At 42.7% G+C, this 23669-nt stretch overlaps 1 protein-coding gene across 1 annotated transcript in view; it reads right to left on the bottom strand.

Annotated features, from left to right (window-relative positions):
• APLF (aprataxin and PNKP like factor) overlaps window positions 1-23669 on the bottom strand; it is a 369085-nt gene that overhangs the window by 139247 nt on the left and 206169 nt on the right. The window contains exon 6 of the mRNA XM_073628226.1: window positions 12088-12233. Within this exon, the coding sequence (XP_073484327.1) occupies window positions 12088-12233 (146 nt within the window). The remainder of the gene's footprint in view (window positions 1-12087; window positions 12234-23669) is intronic.

Here is a 23669-nt window from a genome sequence, read left to right as displayed (position 1 = left end):
AGTTTGCATTAAAAACAGGGATTTAGTTTAAGGCTTCATGTACATGGGACATTTTTACAACCTCTCCTGAATGATTTAACTTGACAGATAGTAACCCATGTCTAAAACATCTGTTTTGCCGCGTTTAGCCATGTTTGCGTGTAGAAGCGCTAAAAAAAAAAGTTAGTGCGTTTAGAAGCATTTGGCGCTTGAAATGCCTCTAAACTCAGTTTCCAAACCCATTTTTTTTTTCATTCCAAAAAAAAGCCTCTATACTCAACTACCTATAAACAACTGTAAAAAATGACCCTGTGTACATGTACTGATAAGATAACATAGAGGAGAGTTCTGGAGCAGTTGAAAAAAATGCCCAACTGCTTTTAACGGTCCGTTTAGCAGCAGCAGTGTTCATGAGGCCTTATGCCATGTACACACGAGCGGACTTCTCGTTGGACTGAACTCTGAAGGACTTTTCAACTGAGTTCCGACGAAACGGACTTGCCTACACACGATCCCACCAAAGTCGGATCGTTTCGAATGTCATGATGTACGACCGGACTAGAAAAGGAAGTTCAAAAGCTAGTAGCCAATAGCTGCCCTTGTGTCGTTTTCCCTCCGTCGGACTAGCATACAGACAAAGGTTTTTTTCGATAGAAATCAAGTCCGTCGGAAAGATTTGAAACATGTTCTCTTTCTAAGGTCGGTCAGATTTTTTGACAGAAAAGGTCCGATGAAGCCCATCGGGAAATGTCCGACGGATTCGTTCCGTCGAGCCTTTTCTGCCAGAAAGTCTGCTCATGTGTACGCGGCATTAGAGGTAATTAAGCCCCTTTTTTTAGTGCAAACTGTTAGACAGGACAGGCTACTTGCTGTGAAGGCATAGGTATACAGTGGGGACGGAAAGTATTCAGACCCCCTTAAATTTTACACTCTTTGTTATATTGCAGCCATTTTTTAAAATTATTTAAGTTCATTTTCTCCTCATTAATGTACACACAGCACCCCATATTGACAGAAAAACACAGAATTGTTGACATTTTTGCAGATTAAAAAACAAAAACTAAAATATCACATGGTCCTAAGTATTCAGACCCTTTGCTGTGACACTCACATATTTAACTCAGGTGCTGTCCATTTCTTCTGATCAACCTTGAGATGGTTCTACACCTTCATTTGAGTCCAGCTGTCTACATAAGACCTTACGGCTCACTGTGCATGTCAGAGAAAATGAAAATCATGAGGTCAAAGGAACTGCCTGAAGAGCTCAGAGACAGAATTGTGGCAAGTCACAGATCTGGCCAAAGTTACAAAAAATTTCTGCTGCACTTAAGGTTCCTAAGAGCACAGTGGCCTCCATAATCCTTAAATGGAAGACGTTTGGGACGACCAGAACCCTTCCTAGAGCTGGCCGTCTGGCCAAACTGAGCTATCGGGGGAGAAGAGCCTTGGTGAGAGAGGTAAAGAAGAACCCAAAGATCACTGTGGCTGAGCTCCAGAGATGCAGTCGGGAGATGGGAGAAAGTTGTAGAAAGTCAACCATCACTGCAGCCCTCCACCAGTCGGGGCTTTATGGCAGAGTGGCCTGACGGAAGTCTCTCCTCAGTGCAAGAGACATGAAAGCCCGCATGGAGTTTGCTAAAAAACACATGAAGGACCCCAAGATGGTGAGGAATAAGATTCTCTGGTCTGATGAGACCAAGATAGAACTTTTTGGCCTTAATTCTAAGCGGTATGTGTGGAGAAAACCAGACACTGCTCATCACATGTCCAATACAGTCACAACAGTGAAGCGTGGTTGTGGCAGCATCATGCTGTGGGGGTGTTTTTCAGCTGCAGGGACAGGACGACTGGTTGCAATCGAGGGAAAGATAAATGCGGCCAAGTACAGGGATATCCTGGACGAAAACCTTCTCCAGAGTGCTCACGACCTCAGACCGGGCCGAAGGTTTACCTTCCAACAAGACAATAACCCTAAGCACACAGCTAAAATAACGAAGGAGTGGCTTCACAACAACTCTGTGACTGTTCTTGAATTGCCCAGCCAGAGCCCTGACTTAAAATTGAGCATCTCTGGAGAGACCTAAAAATGGCTGTCCACCAACGTTTACCATCCAACCTGACAGAACTGGAGAGGATCTGCAAGAAGGAATGGCAGAGGATCCCCAAATCCAGGTGTGAAAAACTTGTTGCATCTGTCCCAAAAAGTCTCATGGCTGTATTAGATCAAAAGGGTGCTTCTACTAAATACTGAGCAAAGGGTCTGAATACTTAGGACCATGTGATATTTCAGTTTTTCTTTTTTAATAAATCTGCAAAAATGTCAACAATTCTGTGTTTTTCTGTCAATATGGGGTGCTGTGTGTACATTAATGAGGAAAAAAAAGAACTTGATGATTTTAGCAAATGGCTGCAACATAACAAAGAGTGAAAAATGTAAGGGGGTCTGAATACTTTCCGTCCCCACTGTAGGTGGGGGCAGTGACCAACTGTTTGTTCCTTGTGCTTTGCCCTGAATAGGCAAAGTACAGGTTTGCTTTAGAAAGGCTCCGATGACACTGAAGAAATAAAGTTGGCTGTAGAGATTTTCATGCAGGTAGAAAACAAAACGGCTATAGGAAAGGCAAAAAGTAGAGTGGCTTCTTTATGCGCATAGCATTTACGTAAAAAAGATGCAATAATTAAAGCTGGATACCTGTCACAACAAAGACTACTTGCTACTGGGTAAAAAACATATAAGTGCTTTAGACTGCAGGGTTAGCAAGCCGAGCCGCCTGGATTCATCTCCCAAGAGTCAATGAAAGGACCTGCAATCTAGAAACACTTTTATTTGTGGCTGAGATAATAGCTTTTTCTGTGCTTCCATATTTTTAGCTTCTAGTTTACATTCACAGTATGATACCTAGCTGGATGTAAAGCCACATGTATGAGATCTGCCACAGGAAGAATGTCAAACAGAAAAAGAAAACTAAAAGGCAGTATGCAGAATGAGCAGGAATGCAGTTCAAGGAAACCAGACAATTATCTATATAAAAGAACATAAAATCTATTTCTCACCAGGCATGAGGGCAATGTAATTCAAAGTAAAGGTGGAAATCAAGAAGGAATCTATAATATACACATTTGCATTTACTCAAGGCTCCTTTCTGTAAAACATCAATAAGGTGTTGGTGTTTAACTCCTTCATGATGGAGGGTAAAAGAAATCTTAAACTGGTTCTAAAGTCTTAAGGTTTTTCACCTTCATGCATTACTGCATGAAGGTGAAAAACCTTCTGTATGCAACCCCCCCATCCCCCCGCCTAATATTTATCTGAGCCTGATCTGATCCAGTGATGTGCATGAGAGCAGTGGCACCCTCCTCACTGGGCAGATTGAGAGGCTTCCGCTGCAGTCAATCAAATCCTGTGACACGGGAACGAGGGGCGGGGCCAAGTCCTGCTGTCTGCATCAATGGATGCAGCAATGGGATTCGGGAGCGCACAGGTGCCACCATGGAAAGCAGCTTTCCGTACCCACTGAAAAGGAGGGGCATGGGGCGCCACGGGGGACCCCAGAAGAAGTGGTTCGGGGCTGCTCCGTGCAAAAAGCATTGCACAGAGCAGGTAAGTATAACATGTTTGTTATTTTAATTAAAAAAAAACTGAAAAAAACAAAAACTGAAGGATTAACCACTTGCCGACCAGTTCACGTACATTTACTGTGGCAGGTTGGCAGTTGCCAGTGTTCGGGAACAGTGATCTCTGTCATGTCCCAGTGAGCCCCCCCCCCCCTACAGTTAGAACACACCCAGGGAACACATTTGACCCCTTGAAAATGTTTTTATTTTTTTCAAAATTGTCGCTCTTTGTTTGTTTATAGTGCAAAAAATAAAAACCACAGAGGTGGTCAAATACCACCAAAAGAAAGCTCTATTTGTGGGGAAAAAAAAGACGTCTATTTTGTTTGTATACAAAGTCGCATGACCGCGCAATTGTCAGTTAAAGGGATGCAGTGCCGCATCGCAAAAAATGGCCTGGTCATTAAGGGGGCAAATCCTTCCGGTCCTTAAGTGGTTAGTATCACTTTAATGCCTGAACCCCGATTTGTGACTTTGGTGTTAGTAAAACTGTGTATATATCATTGCAACTACCTAGTGTTGGATTAGGCCTTATTTTCTTCAAGTCAAATTGGACTTTCATTTAGTGGTAAATGGTAATGGATAACCCCTTGGATTTGTATAAAATCAAAGAAAAACTTAGCTTTAAATTACTCGCTAGTATCATAACCTACCACTAAAGAACGACCAAATGCAAATTCTCCTACTCTTTACGATATCACATATGTCTGTTATTTGCACCCATAATAGGGCCCAGAAACAATATGCATTTCACATTTTATTTTTAGCTCACATAAATCACACACCTTTTTTTTTGTTTACAAACTTCTTCTCCTCTAGCAAGCAGAAAAACATATGTTGTATCTTTTTCTCCATTTGAGAGGAGAAACAACAACACAGGATTGAGCTGTACAGTGACTGATCACTGTGATAGTTAATCATAGGCTATGACAAGGATCATGTGATTGGGAACCGGTCCTCCCAGTTGCCGATTGTTAATAAAGAACCCGGAGCTGTTGGAGACCGCATGGTTTCTGTGCTGGGAGCGCACTCCCAGAACAAACACGGAAGCGCATATATGCGGTCCCATAGAAGAAGACCCACTTCTGTGAGGTCGCGTACTTTGTATATGCGAACATTCGGTGGGAAGGGGTTGAAGTGAAACTCCACAGAAAAAAAAAAACAATACCGTGCAGTTGTTTACAATGCATGCATATAATGTATATCTAAACAAAAAGAACAAATACATTACACCTTATTAGTCCTTAGATGTGGTGGCGGCATTCATTTTTTTTTTCTTTCTTTCCTATATTTTCACCTAGTGATCCTGCCACACTTTCTGGTCTAGACTGATGTGTAAAGTCAGTTTTATTTAGTAAGGATAACACAATTTACTGGCTTTTTTTTTGCAGGTTGCAAGGATAAGTGTAAATGTGTGATTCACGGTACAATTGCTGTTATCCTTCATTAAGAATTAATGGCTATTTCTGTTAGCTCTGACCTTACCATATGTGTCATCCCATTCCTTTCTGTTTTCAACAATGTTCTGTAAAACAGATTTTAACTAGTCAACCTGCAATAAGATAGGTATATATATTATATTGGTGTAAAACAAAGACTAAAACCTAGTACAAACTATTTGTTTTTTCTTTTAGTTTAAGCCAGGGGGCTGAACAAAAAAAAAAAAAAAATGAAGAGCTTGGGAGAAGTTGTTGTACTAACTATGCGATGTTAGTACAGCTATCTCCCCCACTAAGCTATTGTGTTCTGACAGGAGGACAGCCCCCCGCCAGAATAAACCGGTCAGCAGACCTTTTTCGGGCATGTCTCTTCGACAAAAGCCGACCGAACTGCTGGCTTCTGTCAGACCAGCTGTCGTACACACAGCCCGAATGTCAGTCAGTTTCTATAGAACCACGAGAAAGAAAAGAAAGCTACACACCAACAGGAATGATCCAATGTGATTTATTCCAAAAAAAGGTCAAATAACAGCCACCAAGACAATGACACAGGACCCAGGAGGTGCCTTTTTTTAGAATAAATACGCTGGGACATTCCTGTTGGTGTGCAGCCTTCTTTTCTTTCTCATTGATCATCGGTGGCGAGCCGTGGCTTGCACCCAGCACATCCGGATTGCAGTGATTGCTCACCTGGAGCGGCGTTCCTTTCTTTGAACTATCCTAATAAACCAGCTGATGCCGCCCGATATTCGGCCCGTGGGCACGGCCCTTAAGTTGAGCTCATCCAGGGCAGACGATAGAGCGTCTGGGAAAGGAGGATTGTCACTTCCAGGAATTTCAATTGAAATTACAGGCTCCCCTAGACTTAAATTATGCTGTATTTACCTATTTTATCATCTGCAATACATGTTCAAACCAAGCTAAGTAAATTCCTTTTATTATTATACTACTTTTGAGCTGTTTGAATTATTGCACCACATCCACATATCTGAAAGATCAAAGGATAAATTCCCTTTTGTAAAAAAAATAATAAATGCATGTGTTTTTTGCAGGTAAAAAAATGTGCATTTATTATTTGTTTTTTATTAAGAGCCTATAAAGCATTGTACCCACAATCAAGAGTTCAGGGCGCAATCTCAAACTCCTGCAGACTGTCAGTGTAGCTGTTTACCCGAATAACAGGAAGCCTCAATGAACTATCTAGAGTGCTCTTCAGTTCCCTGGTAGTTCACTGAGAACTACAAGCCATAAGCCGCAATGGCTGCTGATAATTGTAGTTCCCTCCAATACAGAACTTTTTGTAAAGTTATGACAGCAGGTGCGGGGAGCACATCCTTGGCCCACTGTCACAACCGTGGGGGTGGGCGGGGGGGGGTGGTTGGCGTGCCGGGACTTCTGCATCAGTAACATGTTAGGAAAGGTGAACTTATACTTTAAACATGGGAACCCGGAAGCAATAAAGTTTAACCCTTTCATATGGCATGATACAAGTCAATAACGCAGTATGGTTATGTAGCTCTCTGCTAGCTGTACAAAAGTATTGAGCTAAATGGATCCATACAATGAAGCACTCATGAAAATGCTTGACTGATGTAATTTCAAAATAAAAGTAGGTTAAAGCCAAGGGCATCAATGTGGCCAGGCACCTGGGGCCCATGCCCCAATCAGCAAAGCCCACACCTAATCATTTTGTGGGAGTCTTTAGCACCAGAGTTGCTTCAAATTTTTTTTTAAATTGCCACCGTTCCTCTCCTCTCCCTGTGACTTCACCGGGCAAATCACCAAACACTACCAGTGTCACAAGTGAGGGGGAGAGTGGGTCAGATACTCCTCCTTACCCAGAGGTTCTTGGCATATTCTTTGCTATCGTTGGCTAAATGGAGCTGTGTGAAAGTGAAGAAACTATATGCTGCTGGCAATAAAGAAAACCTACTGATTTGCCCTGCATGGGCAAAGCACAGATTTGCTTTAAGGTCTGCATTTCCAATAACTGGCCACGTATGTGTCAATAGGGGAAGATAACAAGGACTTCTGAAAATAGTGCAACTGGGCAACTTATCATTCCCATTTTAGCCCTGGTTCACATTGGTGCAATTTGGCATGCGATTGTCAAATTGCATGCCAAATAGGCGGCAATTGCCGGCATTGGCACCATCCTAATCAGTGCGATACCGCATTTGCGGGGCCGCATCGATTTCCAAAAGTAGTTCCTGTACTACTTTTGGCGATTTCGGGGTGCGATTTCCATTGACATCTGTGCAGAAACTCGCACAAATGTCTCTGAAATCGCCCCTGAAATCGGAACTGATATGTGGGAATGAAATTGCGCGAGTTCAGCTGAACTCATGCGGCTTCATTCCCGCAGTCAGTGTGAACCAAAGCTCAATGGACAATTCGGTGGGAGACTTTCACTAATCCTGCTCCACAGCCATGCATTCACGCGCAATTCCTAGGGAAAATTCATTGATATTTATGCTTATATGCACGTATTTGCACGTAGCAGTGCAAAATACTGACCCGGAATGCAGATTTTTCTATTTTTTTTTACTCAAGAATACCTGTATGTACAGGCACATTGTAAACAATGGGCTGCATTTTAGATCAGTAAAAAAACAAAAAACAAACAAAAAAAACCCCACTGTACTGAGCTTTTTCAAGCTGCAGTGTGCAAGAGGCCTTATACTCGTGTAAACATGTGAGTAAATTACTACAGTCAATGAGAAATGTTCTATTTTTGTTTTACTGCTCTGTACTCAGTGCTGTATTACTTATCTTTACTCAGCTGTGTGCAATGTCCCATAGACAATCATGCATCTCATTTCAAACCAGTAAAAAACAGCATTTTTTTCCAACAGAAATAAACACAGTGAGTAGTTCACAATAATGTTTTATCTCAACACACGTTAAACTCTTAATAATAGAAGCATCACTTTTATTTTCTTTATCTGAGTTTTGCTGAAGTGCCTGATGGACATATGAATGTTCAATAAAAATCCACTGTGCAGGAGAAATTATATTGGTAATTAAAAGGAAAGTTCACACACATTCCTGTAAGACTGTATAGGTTAATAATGGCTGCAGGGTTAAGGTTTATCAAGATAGTAACAGCAGAATGAAAATATTAGCCTTTTCCTAGAACGAGCTGCAATATATATAGAATTCATAGTACATCATGTAGCACTGTCTGGCTCAGGAACCATCAGGAATAAATATAATCTGAAAACCTAATCAATTGTGCTCATTCATTCTAGCAATTAGGATCAGAAAGCAGAAGAATAAAAAAAATAAAAGGTGACAAAAAAGAATGTAAAGAAACACAAACAGAAGAAAGGAAAGAAAGAAATAGAGATTATATAAATAAGTTTATGTATTAACATAATCTTTCCTAGATCCATAAAGTAAGCAAACTACATATGGGGGATAGGGAGCTTAGTGATGATGCCGCTCCACCACATTGAGGCGGAGTCAAACGATCATCACTTCCAGTTTCCTATGACGTCATGCCCAGCACGACATTTCTGGTAATTGGAGCATGGATTCTAGTGAGAGCGGGGCGGTGGCGCCTCCTCTTGCACACCATACACAGGCCGATTTTGTTGCTACCATAGAAATACCTTACAAATGTGAGCATGTTTTTTTAAAGGAATTTTTTATAGTTATTTAAATAAATACTACACTATGAGGCTTTCTTCTTTGGAATGTTTTTTGGCTGGCTTAATGGTATGAGATGGGAAGGTAACTGACAGACATCTTATTGGAACCACAAAAGGAGCGGCCAGCTTTCTAGGATCTTTGGTCAAACGTCTAAAGCACTTTACACCGGCAAGGTCAGCGTGAAGAGGACCTGTCGCGATTGGCGCTTGGGTTTACATGTAGACACAGTCTAGATGTGAGTATATTATTTTAGGTGCACATTTGATGAGTTTTAATCCACTACAGTTTTTTTTCTTTGGGTTGCTCTTGCTCTCGGATAAAGACAAGTGGCATTTGAAATATATCTGGATGGCTGAGGTCCCATAAAAGTGACAAAGAAATCCAATTTGAGGGCATCATACTTCTAAAGCACCTTTTGGCCTCCTTATAACTTAGGGGTCAACTCCTTCCGGTGAGTGAGCAATTTTACACCAAGGGATTTTTCATATAGAAGAATTGTGACCTACAGCACATTAAAAAGGGATGACACTGGTATTCCATTATTTTTAATCACATTAACTTTCTGTATGAACTCTCATAACATATTTCTATTGTACACAAAATAATCAAACACTTGTTGCAGAAATAGTTTTTGTGTAGCGCCACCTTTTTAGTTTAATGTATTTTGGTTTTAAGTAGATGCACACACACTTCTTAAAAGGGGCATCCACACATTTATTTATTATTGTTTTGCTACACTTTGTTGGTGTAGGGCCCTTTCTTGATTAAACTAAATTAGATGTGCAATTCTCTTGGGGAGATTTACTAAAACTGGTGCACAAAGAATCTGGTGCTCCTGTATATAGTAACCAATCAGGTTTTATTGTCAAAGCTTAAAATGAACAAGCTGAAAGTGGAAGTTGATTGGCTACTAGGCACAGCTGCACCAGTTTTAGTAATATTCTGTACACTCTATGAGAAAATCGGACGAATGATCGGACAGTTTTCCCCGATGTTTCACAGCAAGTCGGAACCGAGGATAAAAATAATGTACGAAAATTCTCGTATGACAAAAGCTTTTTTTTTGTTGTCGTTTCTGATCATGCGCAGTCTTTCGTATCTGCTATTTCTCGTACGAAAATCATACGAAAATGGTACACATTAAAACAAAAAATGGTTTGTTCTGTTTCCCATATGAAAAAAATGTTGGCGTTTGTCCCTTTCAAAATATTGTTCGGAATGTCAGAATCGGCTGTTGAAAGTTGTGTACACACTATCAGAAAATCGTACGATCATTCCTCGGACAAAAATGTTCACCTGATTTTCTTAGAGTGCATGGGCCATTAATCTCCCCCTCTGCATAGTTTTTTATTTTTGAAAAACTTTTTTTTATTTTCTTAATACAGGCGGTCCCCTACTTTCAAACACAAATGACTCCTACTTACAATCGGAGGGAGACAACAGGAAGTGAGAGGAAATCTACCCCTAGGAAAGGAAATTCTCTCCCGTCACCCGCGCCTCAGATGACGTCTGGATGACGAAACGCGTAAGGCGTGGCCACGTGATACACATACGTCTTGTCTTTTTGCTTTACCTCCGGGTGTGGAGCGAGCGGTGGAACGCACGCCGCACCGCGCTGCTTTCAACACACTTGGTTGATTGCTAACCAGGCAGCGGAACACTGTTTACTTTTTCATTAACATTTTTAATAAAGCCATATTTTTTACGGATTTACGCGATGGGGCTCATTCTTGTTTTATATGGATGTGTCTGCGGGGAGTGACTGGAACCGATTGGGACACCAGGTGTGGAGATCCGAACGGTGGACTGTCACCAGGGACCATTGCTACAGGATACGGCTGATGGGCTTGATACCCCTGCAGGGGTGAATCCTTCCGGTGAGTGAGGGCACATTGGGGGATCTTTGGAAGTTTGGAGGAGTTTACATCACTAAGAGCACTGCTAGGTGTTTGAAGAGACTCACTATTTGCACTTGAGGAAGAACGTTTTATAGATTTTTGCTTCTTTTTTCTTTTGGGACAAAATTTTTTTTTGGACTGTTGATTTCATGATTTATTTCTAAACTTCTTTTATGCGCATTTATAATTATAAGGTTATTTATATTTTAGCATTTTATGTACACATTTATGCACATATTTACGAAAAAATTTTTTAAGGATTTTTTGAAAGTATTTTTTTTTTTTTTTTTGAATTCTTATCACTTGCTTCATACCTACCTATAAGGTTTTGTTCTTGATCACCCCTTATGAGGTAAGGTGATAATACACGTTGCACTTTATACATATTTGGGCACTGGTCGCAAATACACGAGGAATAGTTTTCTCACACGATTGTAATTTCATCATTTCTACAAATAATAATTTATGTTCAGTTTTTATTTATTTATTCACATTTTTTACCTGACACTCTACACTAGTTTCTGCACATCAGACGAATTTTAGTGGAACAGCGCCAATCACCCCGTTTTGGGACTCTACATTACTTAGAATTTCACATAGGTGTTATTCTGCGCTGGGGGGGCTGCAGTTCCTTTATTATCTAAGCGCGGAGCTAATTGTTTCTTACATAGACAATACAGACGTACAACAGCACAGCGACCATCTGGCTATTTACAGGGAAGGGACCCACGCAGGGGTCACACGGTATCCTTACATTACCAAAAACAATAAGAATATTTGCGACTCCCATAGTATATCAACACCAATGGGCTGTCCTGGCTCTTGCTCCAAGTGTGGGCTAAAAATGTGCTAGCTCACCTAAATTATCGTGCTATCAAGGATTGGTCCATTAGGATGTCAAGGAGAGCCATCATGCATCAGAGCGGTCACCCTTATCTGCTGCAGCAGTAGAGGGTTCCACTAACCACTTACTCCAGACTCTGTCGTGTTTTTTCGGACAGCCTCTATGTATATAGGTGTCCCTGTAGAGGGGTCTCGCATTAATAACAAGTGTCTTCCATAGACCTATAGAGGGAGAAGTCTTTCGCTTCCAGCATAGGACAATGGATTTCCTGGCATAGAACAGCAGGAGACCCAACAAGGTTCTCTCAGCCACCCTGGGCCCCCCTCTGCATAGTTAGCAGTCAGCAGAGGGAAATACAGGGAAATTACCAAGTGAGGAAAAGGTGGATAAGAGAGTTCATGCTAGACTGGGGACATGCCAGTCTATTTGCCTGCATGCCAGAGAAGAGGGCAGTATAGTAGCTATATACAGTATATGCAAAACAATTGGAAATATTACCACCAATTGCACTGTTGAACCTTTGCAGTATATGGTTGCAACATTTACTGATTGTGTAGGGATTCGGCTGCCATGCATAGATGCAGAGGTATCACTAATTCAGAAACTTGCCAGTTTAAAAAATAAAAGTAAAACAAAAAATATTATAGAAACATCTTACCTCTGTTTGCACTGGAACCTTACTCTTCTTCAAAACTCCTTCATCTCCATCATCCCTTGATTTAATGGGATGCCGTTGCCTCTTTTCTGTGCCACTTTCTACAGATTTTTTTGTCCTATCAGCTGTTACATTCCTTCTTTTCTTTCCTGAAAATGAAATGGAATATTAGGCTAGGTAATACATGTATTTCATTTAGATGAAATCTATAACATTTTTAAAAACAAAATCTCGTACAATTTATTACACAGTCTGAAATAAAAAGAACTAAATATACAGCATCAGCTTGTTTAAGTAAAGCTGATCGATATGGTGAAAAATATGCGTATACAGGCTTTGTTCATTGCTGGTAAAGGTCGATTGTAGCTAACAATATTTATTCACTGCAAAGAATATCCGTGTAATGATGAAAGTGAAATGGATTAAATGACCGCAGAAAAACATAAGAAAAAAATGAATGTCCTGGCATTAGGAAGCATGGTGTTCAGAATAGGATTAGTTTAAAAAACACAATAAACAAAGTGTAAAAACTTCCATCTGTTAGAACTTTTGCTAGATTTCTGAGCACAATTATACTGTATATTTTCAGTTACATTCCAGTATCGATATGTTTGTTGTCTCCTGTTCAGCTTATACTGAATATACCACAGTCTTATCAAAGCAGTCATACCTGAGGTTAGAACATTGTGTTTTTGTCTATACACCTGTTATAGTTTCTTTATTCTTTTTTCAGCTGCTATTTTGGTAAGTAATAATATTAAGTGCTGGTTTATGGCATTTAGGAACAATTCTACCTTTTGCAGCCAGAGTAGGAGGTTATGTTGCACTGAAAAACCTGTAATTTTGAGTTCTAATAGTACGTATTTCAATGTCAAAGAAAATGGTTCGTAGGATGAGGTTCCTTGTCTATTTCTTTACAACCTTCATATGCTGGGTATATGCCTTTTGGGTATGTGCGACCACAGTATCACTATACATGAGTAAGTACTTGCATAAGCTTTTGTTCCCATTAAAGTGATTGTAAAGTCTCTTTTTTTTTTTTTTTATAACATGTTATACACATTGGTTTTGCACAGAGCAGCCTGGATCCTCCTCTTCTCGGGTCCCTCTTTGCTGCTCCTGGCCCCTTCCTCCTATTGAGTGCCCCCACAGTCAGCAGCTTCTTATGTGGGCACAGCAGCCAAGTCACAATGCATAGAATGCTTTCAGATAAAAAAAAACTTCTGCCTTTACAACTCCTTTAAGTGGTAACGGGAATACAGTACATGTATTTATTTGTTTTTATCAATGTATTTATCAATGTTTTTATTTGTTTTGTATTTTAGTTTTCTGGCCATATTACCTATACTTGGGGTTTATCCCCTTGTCCTCTCCCATTTTGCTTGATGACAAGTGCAATCAAGATCCTATGCACCTTTGAGGATTTTCTAAGCGCTGTGTCTAAAGCCTTGTATACACGATCAGATTATTGGACGGATTTTCGTGAGTTTTTTGGTTGATGGTAGTCTCGAATCGAAAGTGAAGAGGGTACTTACCATCAGAAAATTTTCGGACGACAGAATTCAACATCAGAAGTGACTAATGTGTTGAATTGTTTTTTATGTGTTCTTTCATTACTGAGCATGCCTAGTCTTGCTCTTCAGATTTTTTGGGGGGCAGAAAACCGTACTAATGAAAAGAAAATCGGATGTTCTGGTCACATCATACAAAAATTTTGGAGCCTGCACATCCAGTTTTTGTCTGATAATTGGCAAAATGTTTGTATGATGTGACACCAACGTCTAATTTTCTTTTCATTAGTACGGTTTTCATTCCAAAAAAAATCTGAACAGCAAGGCTAAGCATGTTCAGAAATTAAAGAACACATACAAAACAATTCAACACATTACGCCACTTCTGAAGTTGAATTCTGTCGTCTGAAAATTTTCTGATGGTGAGTACCCTCTTCACTTTCGATTTGAGACTAGCATTCAACAAAAAACTGACGAAAATTCTTCCAAAAATCTGATTGTGTGTACAAGGCTTTAGTCCGTAGGGTTTGATATTGAGTTGGCCCACCCTTTGCAGCTGTAACAGCTTCAAATCTTCTGGGAAGGCTGTCCACAAGGTTTAGAAGTGTGTCTATGAGAATATTTGACCATTCTTCCAGAAGCGCATTTGTGAGGTCAGGCACTGATGTTGAACGAGAAGGCCTGGATCGCAGTCTCCACTCTAATTCATTCCAAAGGTGTTCTATCGGGTTGAGGTCAGGACTCTGTGCAGGCCAGTCAAGTTCCTCCACCCCAAACTCGGTCATCCATGTCTTTATGGTCTGTGCTTTGTGCATTGGTGAGCAGTCATGTTGAAACAGGAAGGGGCCATCTCCAAACTGTTCCCACAATGTTGGGAGCATGAAATTGTCCAAAATGTCTTGGTATCCTGACACCTTAACAGTTCCCTTCACTGGAACTAAGGGGCCAAGCCAAACCCCTGAAAAACAACCCTACATCATAATCCCCTCTCTGCCAAATGATTGGGACCAGTGCACAAAGCAAGGTCCATAAAGACATGGAGGAGAGAGTTTGGGGTGGAGGAACTTGACTGGCCTGCACAGAGTCCTGACTTCAAACCGATAGAACACCTTTGGGATGAATTTGAGCGGAAAATGTTAGCCAGGCCTTCTCGTCTAACATCAGTGCCTCACCTCACAAATGCACTTCTGGAAGAATGGTCGCACATTCCCATAGACACACTCCTAAACCTTGTGGACAGCCTTCCCAGGAGAGTTGAAGCTGTTATAGCAGCAAAGGGTGGACCAACTCAAAATTGAACCCTACGGACTAAGACTGGGATGCAATTAAAGTTCATGTGCGTGTAAAGGCAGGCGCCCCAATACTTTTGACAATATAGTGCATGTTTATACACTATATCCTTACTTTTTTTTGTTGTTATTAAGAACTGTTACCCTATATTGCCCTTTGTGATTGGCCCACCTTGATGTCCCGGTGACCACCTGGAGAGTTTGCTGAGGCGTCGGCTGACCAAAGGCATAGAGGTGTGGTTCATACACATATATGACCTGAGCCACAACATGTTTACGCATTATATAATTATGTTTTATGCTTTGTTCGCTATATACAATGGGTATAGAATAGAATCACCCCCCTACGTCCGTCAGTGGCTAAACTGAAGGACGTAACTGGGGCAAATATACGGGTTGACCCGAGTATTCTGTTACTGAGCCATATGGAAGGTGTGAACGGAGACAGGTATAGTAAATTGTGCCTGACTTTCTCACTGTACTATGCCAGAAGGGAAATTCTCTTGAAGTGGAAATCAAAAGATCCCCCTACCTGCGCCTCTTGGCAGCACTCTGTGGACTCAGTACTGCCCCTAATCAGAATGACTGACGAGGGCAGACAGTGCCCGGGGAAGTTTGATAAAATCTGGCCATCCTGGTCGAATGGGTGCCCAGATTCTGACCCCCCCCAAGTTTGACTAATATAACACCCCCACCTGCTGGTTACTGCTCCCCCCCCCATCCCCCCCCCTCCCTTATTAGGATCCTGCACTATACCATGGTTAGGGGCTGAGGGAGAAACCTTGAGGATTGGCTAGTGACTGTTACTTGATATAGCTGTCTCTCCTTGATTTGCTCGGCACCGGCAAGCAGTTATTGGTTTACAATCCACGGATAAGATGCACACTATTGATGATTTGAACTATATACTTTAAGTAATTGTTGTAGATAATTGAACTGTAATGCTGATTTGTCTAATAAACGTTTCTGTTAAAAAAAAAAAAAAATAAATCTCATTGTCCTGAGATTTTTTAAAGTGTGAAAATAAAAAAAAAAAAAAAAGAAGAAAAAAAGCACTGGAATGTATTGAAAATGTATCAAAAACGCATGTATCCACTTATGCAAAAACGCATCTGGAATGCAGAAATTGTGGCGCAAACCAGGCCTATGAGCAGTGAGCCTGTTCCCCCCACCACCTCACTACTGGCCCAACACTAAACAATAATCAAGGTGAGGTGGGAACAGATCCAAAGTGTAGAGCACAATATCTGGTTAATGTTTGCATAAAAGAGCACTCTGAGGTTTGGGGCTCTAGAAAAAGCTGAACCTTCATGCAGGCAGCTGGAGGTTCCTGCTATAATATCTAAGTGTCAATTACAGTGACACTAAACTCTTGTTTAAAAAAAAAATCTATTTTGTATGCAAGTATGTATTCTTAACTCAGAAAAGTACTTTTTTCTCAGCCTCCCCCAAATCTCCAAATTCCTTTTTTTTTTGCTGCTGTGATCTGACTTTCAGTTATGCCCCGTAGACACAAGTGGAAATTCCGCCAGCAAAAGTCCGATGTGAGCTTTTGGTCGGAAAATCCGCCAGCAAAAGATTGAGAGCAGGTTCTCTATTTTTCCGTCGGAAAAAGTTCCTATCGGAAATTCCGTTTGTCTGTATGCAATTCCGACGCGCAAAAAACCACGCATGCTTGGAAACAATTCGACGCATGCTCGGAAGTATTGAACTTCATTTTCTTGGCTCGTCGTAGTGTTGTACGTCACCGCGTTCTTGACGGTCGAAAGTTCAGAGAACTTTTGTGCGACCGTGTGTATGCAAGCCAAGCTTGAGCGGAATTCCTTTGGAAAAAACCATCCAAGATTTTTCCAACGGAAATTCCGCTCGTGTGTACGGGGCATAAGAGGGGCGTTATGTTCATTCTCAATGGCCCCAATGTATGTAAGAACGAATGGACCATGGTACTGGATTGAGCATTGAGAGATTGCAACTAAACTGCACTGTTCATTCCAAACAAACAGTGAGAAAAGGAGAGGTTCAGGAACTCACAGAGAAAATTTTTTCATGAAAATCAATATCATGACAGGCTTTTTTTCAATTGATTGCCAATTGACTGCCCTGCTGTGTGTGTGCATCCATCTACAGGCACTCTATGTCCACTTTATTCTACCGTTTTTAAAGAACAAAGTGAGTTTATATCGCCTTAATGAGAATCTGATACACTATGTATACATAATTTAGTTTCACGCAATTGACATATAACTATCTACTGATCTTCATATGTAAAATCTAATAATTATTTACACAATGTCAATACATTCCATTGCCAGGTATATTGTATACCCTCTGCAGGCATATTTTACGGTGCGGCCTGCCCACTCCCTTGTAGTGACGCCTCCGCGCGGCCGCTCCCTTGGTGCCGACACTGCAGGTACGTTTGCAATATCGGAATTGGTGGGACCATTGGGGTGCATGATTGTCCAGCCACAATACTAACTCTGCCAAGTATATACCAAGTATTGTATTGATGAATATATCTGCTCACATGATGTTTTCTATATCTCCGTATACAGAACCCTTTCTCTATTTCCACTTCTTGAGCTCTTGTTCCCTGAAGAAGCCAATGTCTTGGCGAAACATGTAGGAAATCGAGCCCCCCCTCTTTTGACGGCCATCTCCATCAGGCCTACTTTACTATACTTTGGGTCATATACAATTTATGTACTTATTTTAAATGTCAATCGTCCTAAATGTAATTTCTCACCTATGTACAACTATTAATAAACTTTGTAATTTTTTATATACTTTTTTGTATAAATTTCTTGTTTTCGTACTTCTCCTCTCTATACCCCTGGACCCTAGCACCGCTATAATCCCCTGTCCACATACCCATTAACTATTTGATCAATTTTGGGGATGAGGTGCTGTATCTCACGGTACCACCTAGCCAACCATATATTATCATGACATATTGATTACAGGGCCATTAAGTAGTTGACATTATGACAGTGCAAGGCGCTGCCACTGTGAAAATGTAGGAGCAAATGACGGATTCGCATTACGCCTTGTTGCAAGGTTCCAGCCTATCGCTTCTGAGCGGAGAAAGCTGTGTTCCTGGCTTTCTCTGGATTTGGTAAACCAGGATTGGGGCCTGGTTCCAGAGTTTCTTGGGTGGGATGGAACCTTTAATCCTGTGTCTGGAGTTCACTGGATGTCTGCAGCCTGTAAGAGTACACAGCTGTGCAGGGTCTTTACCCACTTGTAGACCAAGCCTTTTCTGGCACTTTTTGTATACAAGTTTAAATCAGTGTTTTTCAAAAGCACAAGCTCTCCAGCTGAATGTATCAGTTTACAGGGATGAGACCAACCCTTTAACACTGGCAGGGGTGCATAAAATGACCAGTGCTTATTTATTCATGTAAAACTTTTATCCCAAAAGGAAAAAAAAAACTTTGCTGTAACTGATTATAAAGTGTGAGCTGTAGTTTATTAGTGTATTTAAATCTTTAACACAACCCACCCCCCCCCCAGACTGACAATGCTGCTGTCTGCTGTGCCTCCTGTACTCATTCATTCAGAGTGGATTCTCACTAATACCGGAGGTATGTTACTGACTGTAGGGAGTATAAAGCACCTAGTGTTAGGGCAGCCTAATGAATAACTGGGCTGCCTAATGTACCACAATAGACCAACAGAATGCACATTCGTGCCTTACCATGAGGTGTGGTTTGCTGCAAGGCAGGTGTGTTGGGGTGCCATTCAGAATGAATAGTACCACATCGTACCCAAGTGGGTTACCGTGGATTATGGTAACGCATGCTTTACCACAGCGCGCTAGTGGAAATGGAACTGAAATGATTTATGTATTCAATGTTAAGTATCATATTCCAAATAATTGAATGTGATACCCGAATGGAAACTCACATGATGTTTTATTACATTTCATATAACATTTAAAAAAATAGAATTCTTGGGCCTTGCTCATACTGGTGCATTTAAAGGGTTACTAAACCCACAACAGTAAAACCAGTCTGTATAAGCAGTAAAGCATACTTGTTATACTCACTGTGGAACATAAGGGTTTAATCCGGGGGGCGTGTCCTGACCATGGAGCTGTGAGGACGTGTCTGGTCCGCGCTCCGCTCCCGCCGCAGCTTATCCAGCAGCATACCCGCGATCCTGGGCCCTGACACGGCCCAGGACATGTCACAAAGGCGGCGGAACACAGCCCACCACTCCGGGACAGAAAACACCCAACAGGGACAGCTGGATTCCTATTTTTTCCGGGACCCGCGGCAAGGCCCCGGAGAAATCCAAGATGGCGCCGGTCAATAAGACAGGGAAACAGCATGCGCCGGCACAGAAGCTAACCACGCCAGCCGCGCTATCCCCACAGCTTTCACCCGGATCAGTGAGTGACTCTGTACCCCCGGCGTCCCCGGGATCCACTGTGTCCAGGACGGGGGGATCAGATATTGCCGACCTTATAGAAGAGGGGGACATTAAAAAACACATTTGGTCCCTCCCCACTAGAGAGGACTTGGAAAGATTCACAGCCAGGGTGGAAAAGGCGTTCACAGAAGATATAGCACAACTCAAAGAGGACACTACACACTTGGGCAACAGAGTAGAAACTATAGAACAGAGGCTGGATGAGGCTCTCCCCACTATGTCAGCATTGCAACTTAGATGTGCAGCTCAGGATCAAAAGCTGGACTTATTATTGTCACAACTTGACGATTTTGAAAATCGCAGCAGAAGGGCAAACATCCGTATTCGAGGTATGCCAGAAGCAACAGCCCCTAGGGACATTGTCCCCTCCCTGCAAGGCATATTCAGGGAGATCCTGGACTTACCGGACACTGAGCCCATTGAGATTGATCGTGCCCACCGAGCTCTGCGACCACCATCCCAAGACGCTGACAACCCACGAGATATAATCTGCAAGTTACATAAATACACTCTCAAAGAGCGAATAATGCAAAAAATGCGCAACAGGCCTTATTTTGATTTCGACGGCGCCCACCTCTGTTTCTTTCAGGACATCTCCAGACGCACGCTGATGCAACGTCGAGCCCTAAAACCTGTCTTGCTGGCCCTCCAAGAAGCAGGCCTCACATACCGCTGGGGCTTTCCCTTTCACTTACAAGCCTTTAAAGATGGCCGTTCAGCCACCCTGCGCACCAGAGACGATCTCCCTCACTTTCTCTCAGCCCTGGGACTTGGCAAAGTTGACTTTCCGGATTGGCGAGGAGACCATGCAATGACGAACCTTCCAAACATTGAACTCCCCCAGCCCTGGACGCAGATGCCCCAACGCCGGGGCCGAAGACGCAGTCGCCACCAGCAAGAGTCTGATGCCTCCCCCGGCCCCGTTGCACTGAGAGACTGAATCCTTGCTCCCCTGTTTCAGAGGCACCCCCTCTTATTAGATCACTTACAGATCTGGAACTTCCTTTACAGTCTAACTGTTGCTGAGACTGGTCTGACCTGGTCCCGACAATGATCTGCCTTCGTGGAGTTGGTCAAGGCTCTCACCCGCTTCATGAAAAGACACAGATGGAGGACTTTTCCAGACCCCTTTAGCTACTAGTACTACTCTCCCGGGGACTCCCCCAAGTACAACTCCCCCCCCCTAGCCCCCTACTGAGCCATTTCCAACAACCCCCCCAATCTAAGGGTCACAACTCAGCACTTAAGAGGTGGGGACGGGGTGGACCCCCTCTCCCTTCTCCCCTCCATGGCGGCCCACGCTCCCCCAGTAGGCTGCCCTTGCTTGGGCACTAATCCCATTTGGGATACCGGACCTGGACAAAATGTGTCCCCTGAAGAAGGGGGGCACGTTGGGCCCAGTCTGTGCCTATATAGAACCATTGTTAGGTTCTCTTTACATTTAAATGTTGCATATGGTTATGCTGACGTTATAGTTTATTTTAATTTTCATTGTATTTCTAATTTTGTTTTTTTACCGTCCTCCTCTATTCTCTTCTCCCTCCCTGGTCTCTCTCTTGCTCTCCTCCTCCCTAACAGGGTCTTTTCGATTGCCGTCGCCCGCTCCGGACTCCGCCTCCGAGACCGCAGCCGACCTACACCAACATTCTCCAATGACAACGGTTAAGGTAATCTCTTATAATGTCCGTGGTCTCTGCTCACCCTGTAAACGGAGTAAGCTATGGTGGGAACTAAAAAAGTCCAGGGCACAAATAGTTTTCCTACAGGAAACACACTTCACACACCATGCCATACCGAAATTACCGACACATATCTTTAATCAGTGGTACCATAGTACCTCCCCAGTCAACAAATCCAGAGGCACTTCCATAGCTATCCACAAAAACTGCCCCTTCCAATATTCAGACATCAAGATTGACCCCCTGGGACGATATGTCTTTCTGAAAGGGACCATAGCAGGCACTAAATTCACCCTCGCCAATATCTATTCCCCTAATTCGAATCAATTGACCTTCCTTGATTCAATCATAGAGAAATTAGAGGTGTTCAGAGAGGGATCCCTAGTTTTAGGAGGCGACTTTAACGTGAGCCCAGACCCATCCCTGGACACTTCACACAGCAAGCCCTCCCATTCGCACGCATTCCTTCGGCACTTTCGAGTATCCCTTCAGACGATGGGCCTAGTTGACTGCTGGAGGGCCCTTCACCCCACAGAGAGGGATTACAGTTATTATTCCGCGGTACATAACGTTTACACACGTATAGACCTGGTCTACTTCGACCGGCCGACCTTAGAGCTTCTTCAAAGCTCTTCCATAGGAAACATAACCATTTCAGACCATGCCCCGGTCCAGGCCTCTTTTATCATTCCATCAGGCTCCCGGAAAACCTGGAACTGGCGCCTTAATGAATACTTATTAGATGACCCCATAGTGGAAGCCCAGGTCTCAGACACGATAAAAAATTACTTCCGAGAAAATAATCAAGGAGATCTGAACGAAGGTACAAGATGGGAATGTCACAAGGCCGTAGTACGAGGCGAACTTATCGCACAGGGGTCAAGATTAAAGAAAGAAAGGCAAGCTGACTATAATAGAGTTCTGAATGCACTTCAGCAGGCGGAACTTAAACACAAGGCGGGAGGTTCCTCAGATGACCTACGAGAACTAACGGAACTCAGAGACATATTTTCACGGTTGTTAGAACGACAAGCACGTAAACAATTGCGACACTTATCCCACCGATACTACGAACACGGTAACAAGTGCGGACGCATGCTAGCAAGAGCGCTTCGAGCAAAACGGGCCCAAACGCAAGTACACAAACTTCGATCCCCCACGGGTGATATGACATTCCACTCCTCCAAGATAGCAGAAGGGTTCCGCGACTATTACGCCGAACTCTACAACCTAGATGCAAAAACTACCCTTGAAGCCAAAGAGAACAGACTGACCAAAATTCGAGACTATCTTTCCACCAACGGACTGCCCCCCCTGACTGAAGACCAACTAGCAGACCTAGAATCCCCCATCACCACCACGGAACTTGAGTCCACCATTAAATCTCTACCCAACGGGAAAAGCCCAGGTCCTGATGGATTCACTATAGCATATTATGCCAAATTCTCCCCGCTCCTGATGAACCACATGTGTAAATATTTCAACTCCCTAGTAAAGGGATGCAAAATCCCATCTGAAGCTCTCTTAGCACACATCTCGGTCATACCGAAGGAGGGTAAAGACCCAACTGTCCCACAGAGTTACCGCCCCATTTCCTTACTAAATACGGACGTCAAAATCCTAGCGAAAATCCTTGCAAACCGACTGAAACACCTTATCCCCCTTATAGTTCACTTAGACCAGACGGGTTTTATTGTAGGACGCGAAGCTCGAGACAACTCAATTCGTGCGATTCAACTTATACATTGGGCTAAAACTAAAGATGTACCCCCCCCTTACCTAATACTCTCCACCGACGCCGAAAAGGCGTTCGATCGCATAGATTGGTCTTATCTCAGAGAGGTCTTAACCTCAATGGGGTTGGGCCCAAATATGCTAGCTTGGATACTGGCCCTTTACTCGGAACCTTGTGCACAGGTTAAGGTTAATGGGATTCTCTCATCCAAGTTCCCGATCGGGAACGGCACGAGACAGGGGTGCCCGCTCTCCCCCCTCCTCTTCGCCCTGGCCTTAGAACCACTGCTTCGTAGAGTGAGAACAAATACAGATATCACAGGGCTGACGGTGGGTACTGTGGAACACAAACTCTCAGCCTATGCAGATGACGTACTGTTCCACCTAACCAATCCCCTGATCTCGTTGCCGGTCCTGATGCGGGAACTCAAAAACTTTGGTACACTTTCTAATTTTAAAATCAACTACAATAAATCGGAAATTCTACCTGTCAACCTATCTTCCTCCATGACAAACAGCCTAAAAGCAGCATTCCCTTTCACGTGGACTAAATCTTCTCTACGCTACCTAGGCATACAACTGACAGACAGCTTTGACACCCTATATCCCACAAACTTCCCCAGACTTTTGACAGAAATCAAACAAGACTTAACACACTGGACAAAAACAGCATTCACATGGGTAGGCAGGACAAATATAATAAAAATGAACGTACTCCCCAGAATCCTGTTTTACATGCAGATGCTTCCCATACGCCTCCCCAAAACCTTTTTTAAACAAGTATCCAACTTGATCACCACCTTCATTTGGAATTCAAAGAGGCCACGAATTGCTATGAAGGTGCTGAGACGTTCGAAAAGATACGGAGGGCTGGGGGTCCCGGACTTACAACGATACTGCCAGGCTATTGCCCTACAGAGGACTCTAAATTGGCACTT

Source organism: Aquarana catesbeiana, linkage group LG04 (genome assembly GCF_042186555.1).
Source record: "Aquarana catesbeiana isolate 2022-GZ linkage group LG04, ASM4218655v1, whole genome shotgun sequence".
In the NCBI taxonomy this organism is placed as follows: Eukaryota; Metazoa; Chordata; class Amphibia; order Anura; family Ranidae; genus Aquarana; species Aquarana catesbeiana.
This window is presented reverse-complemented; position numbering and strand designations above follow the sequence as displayed.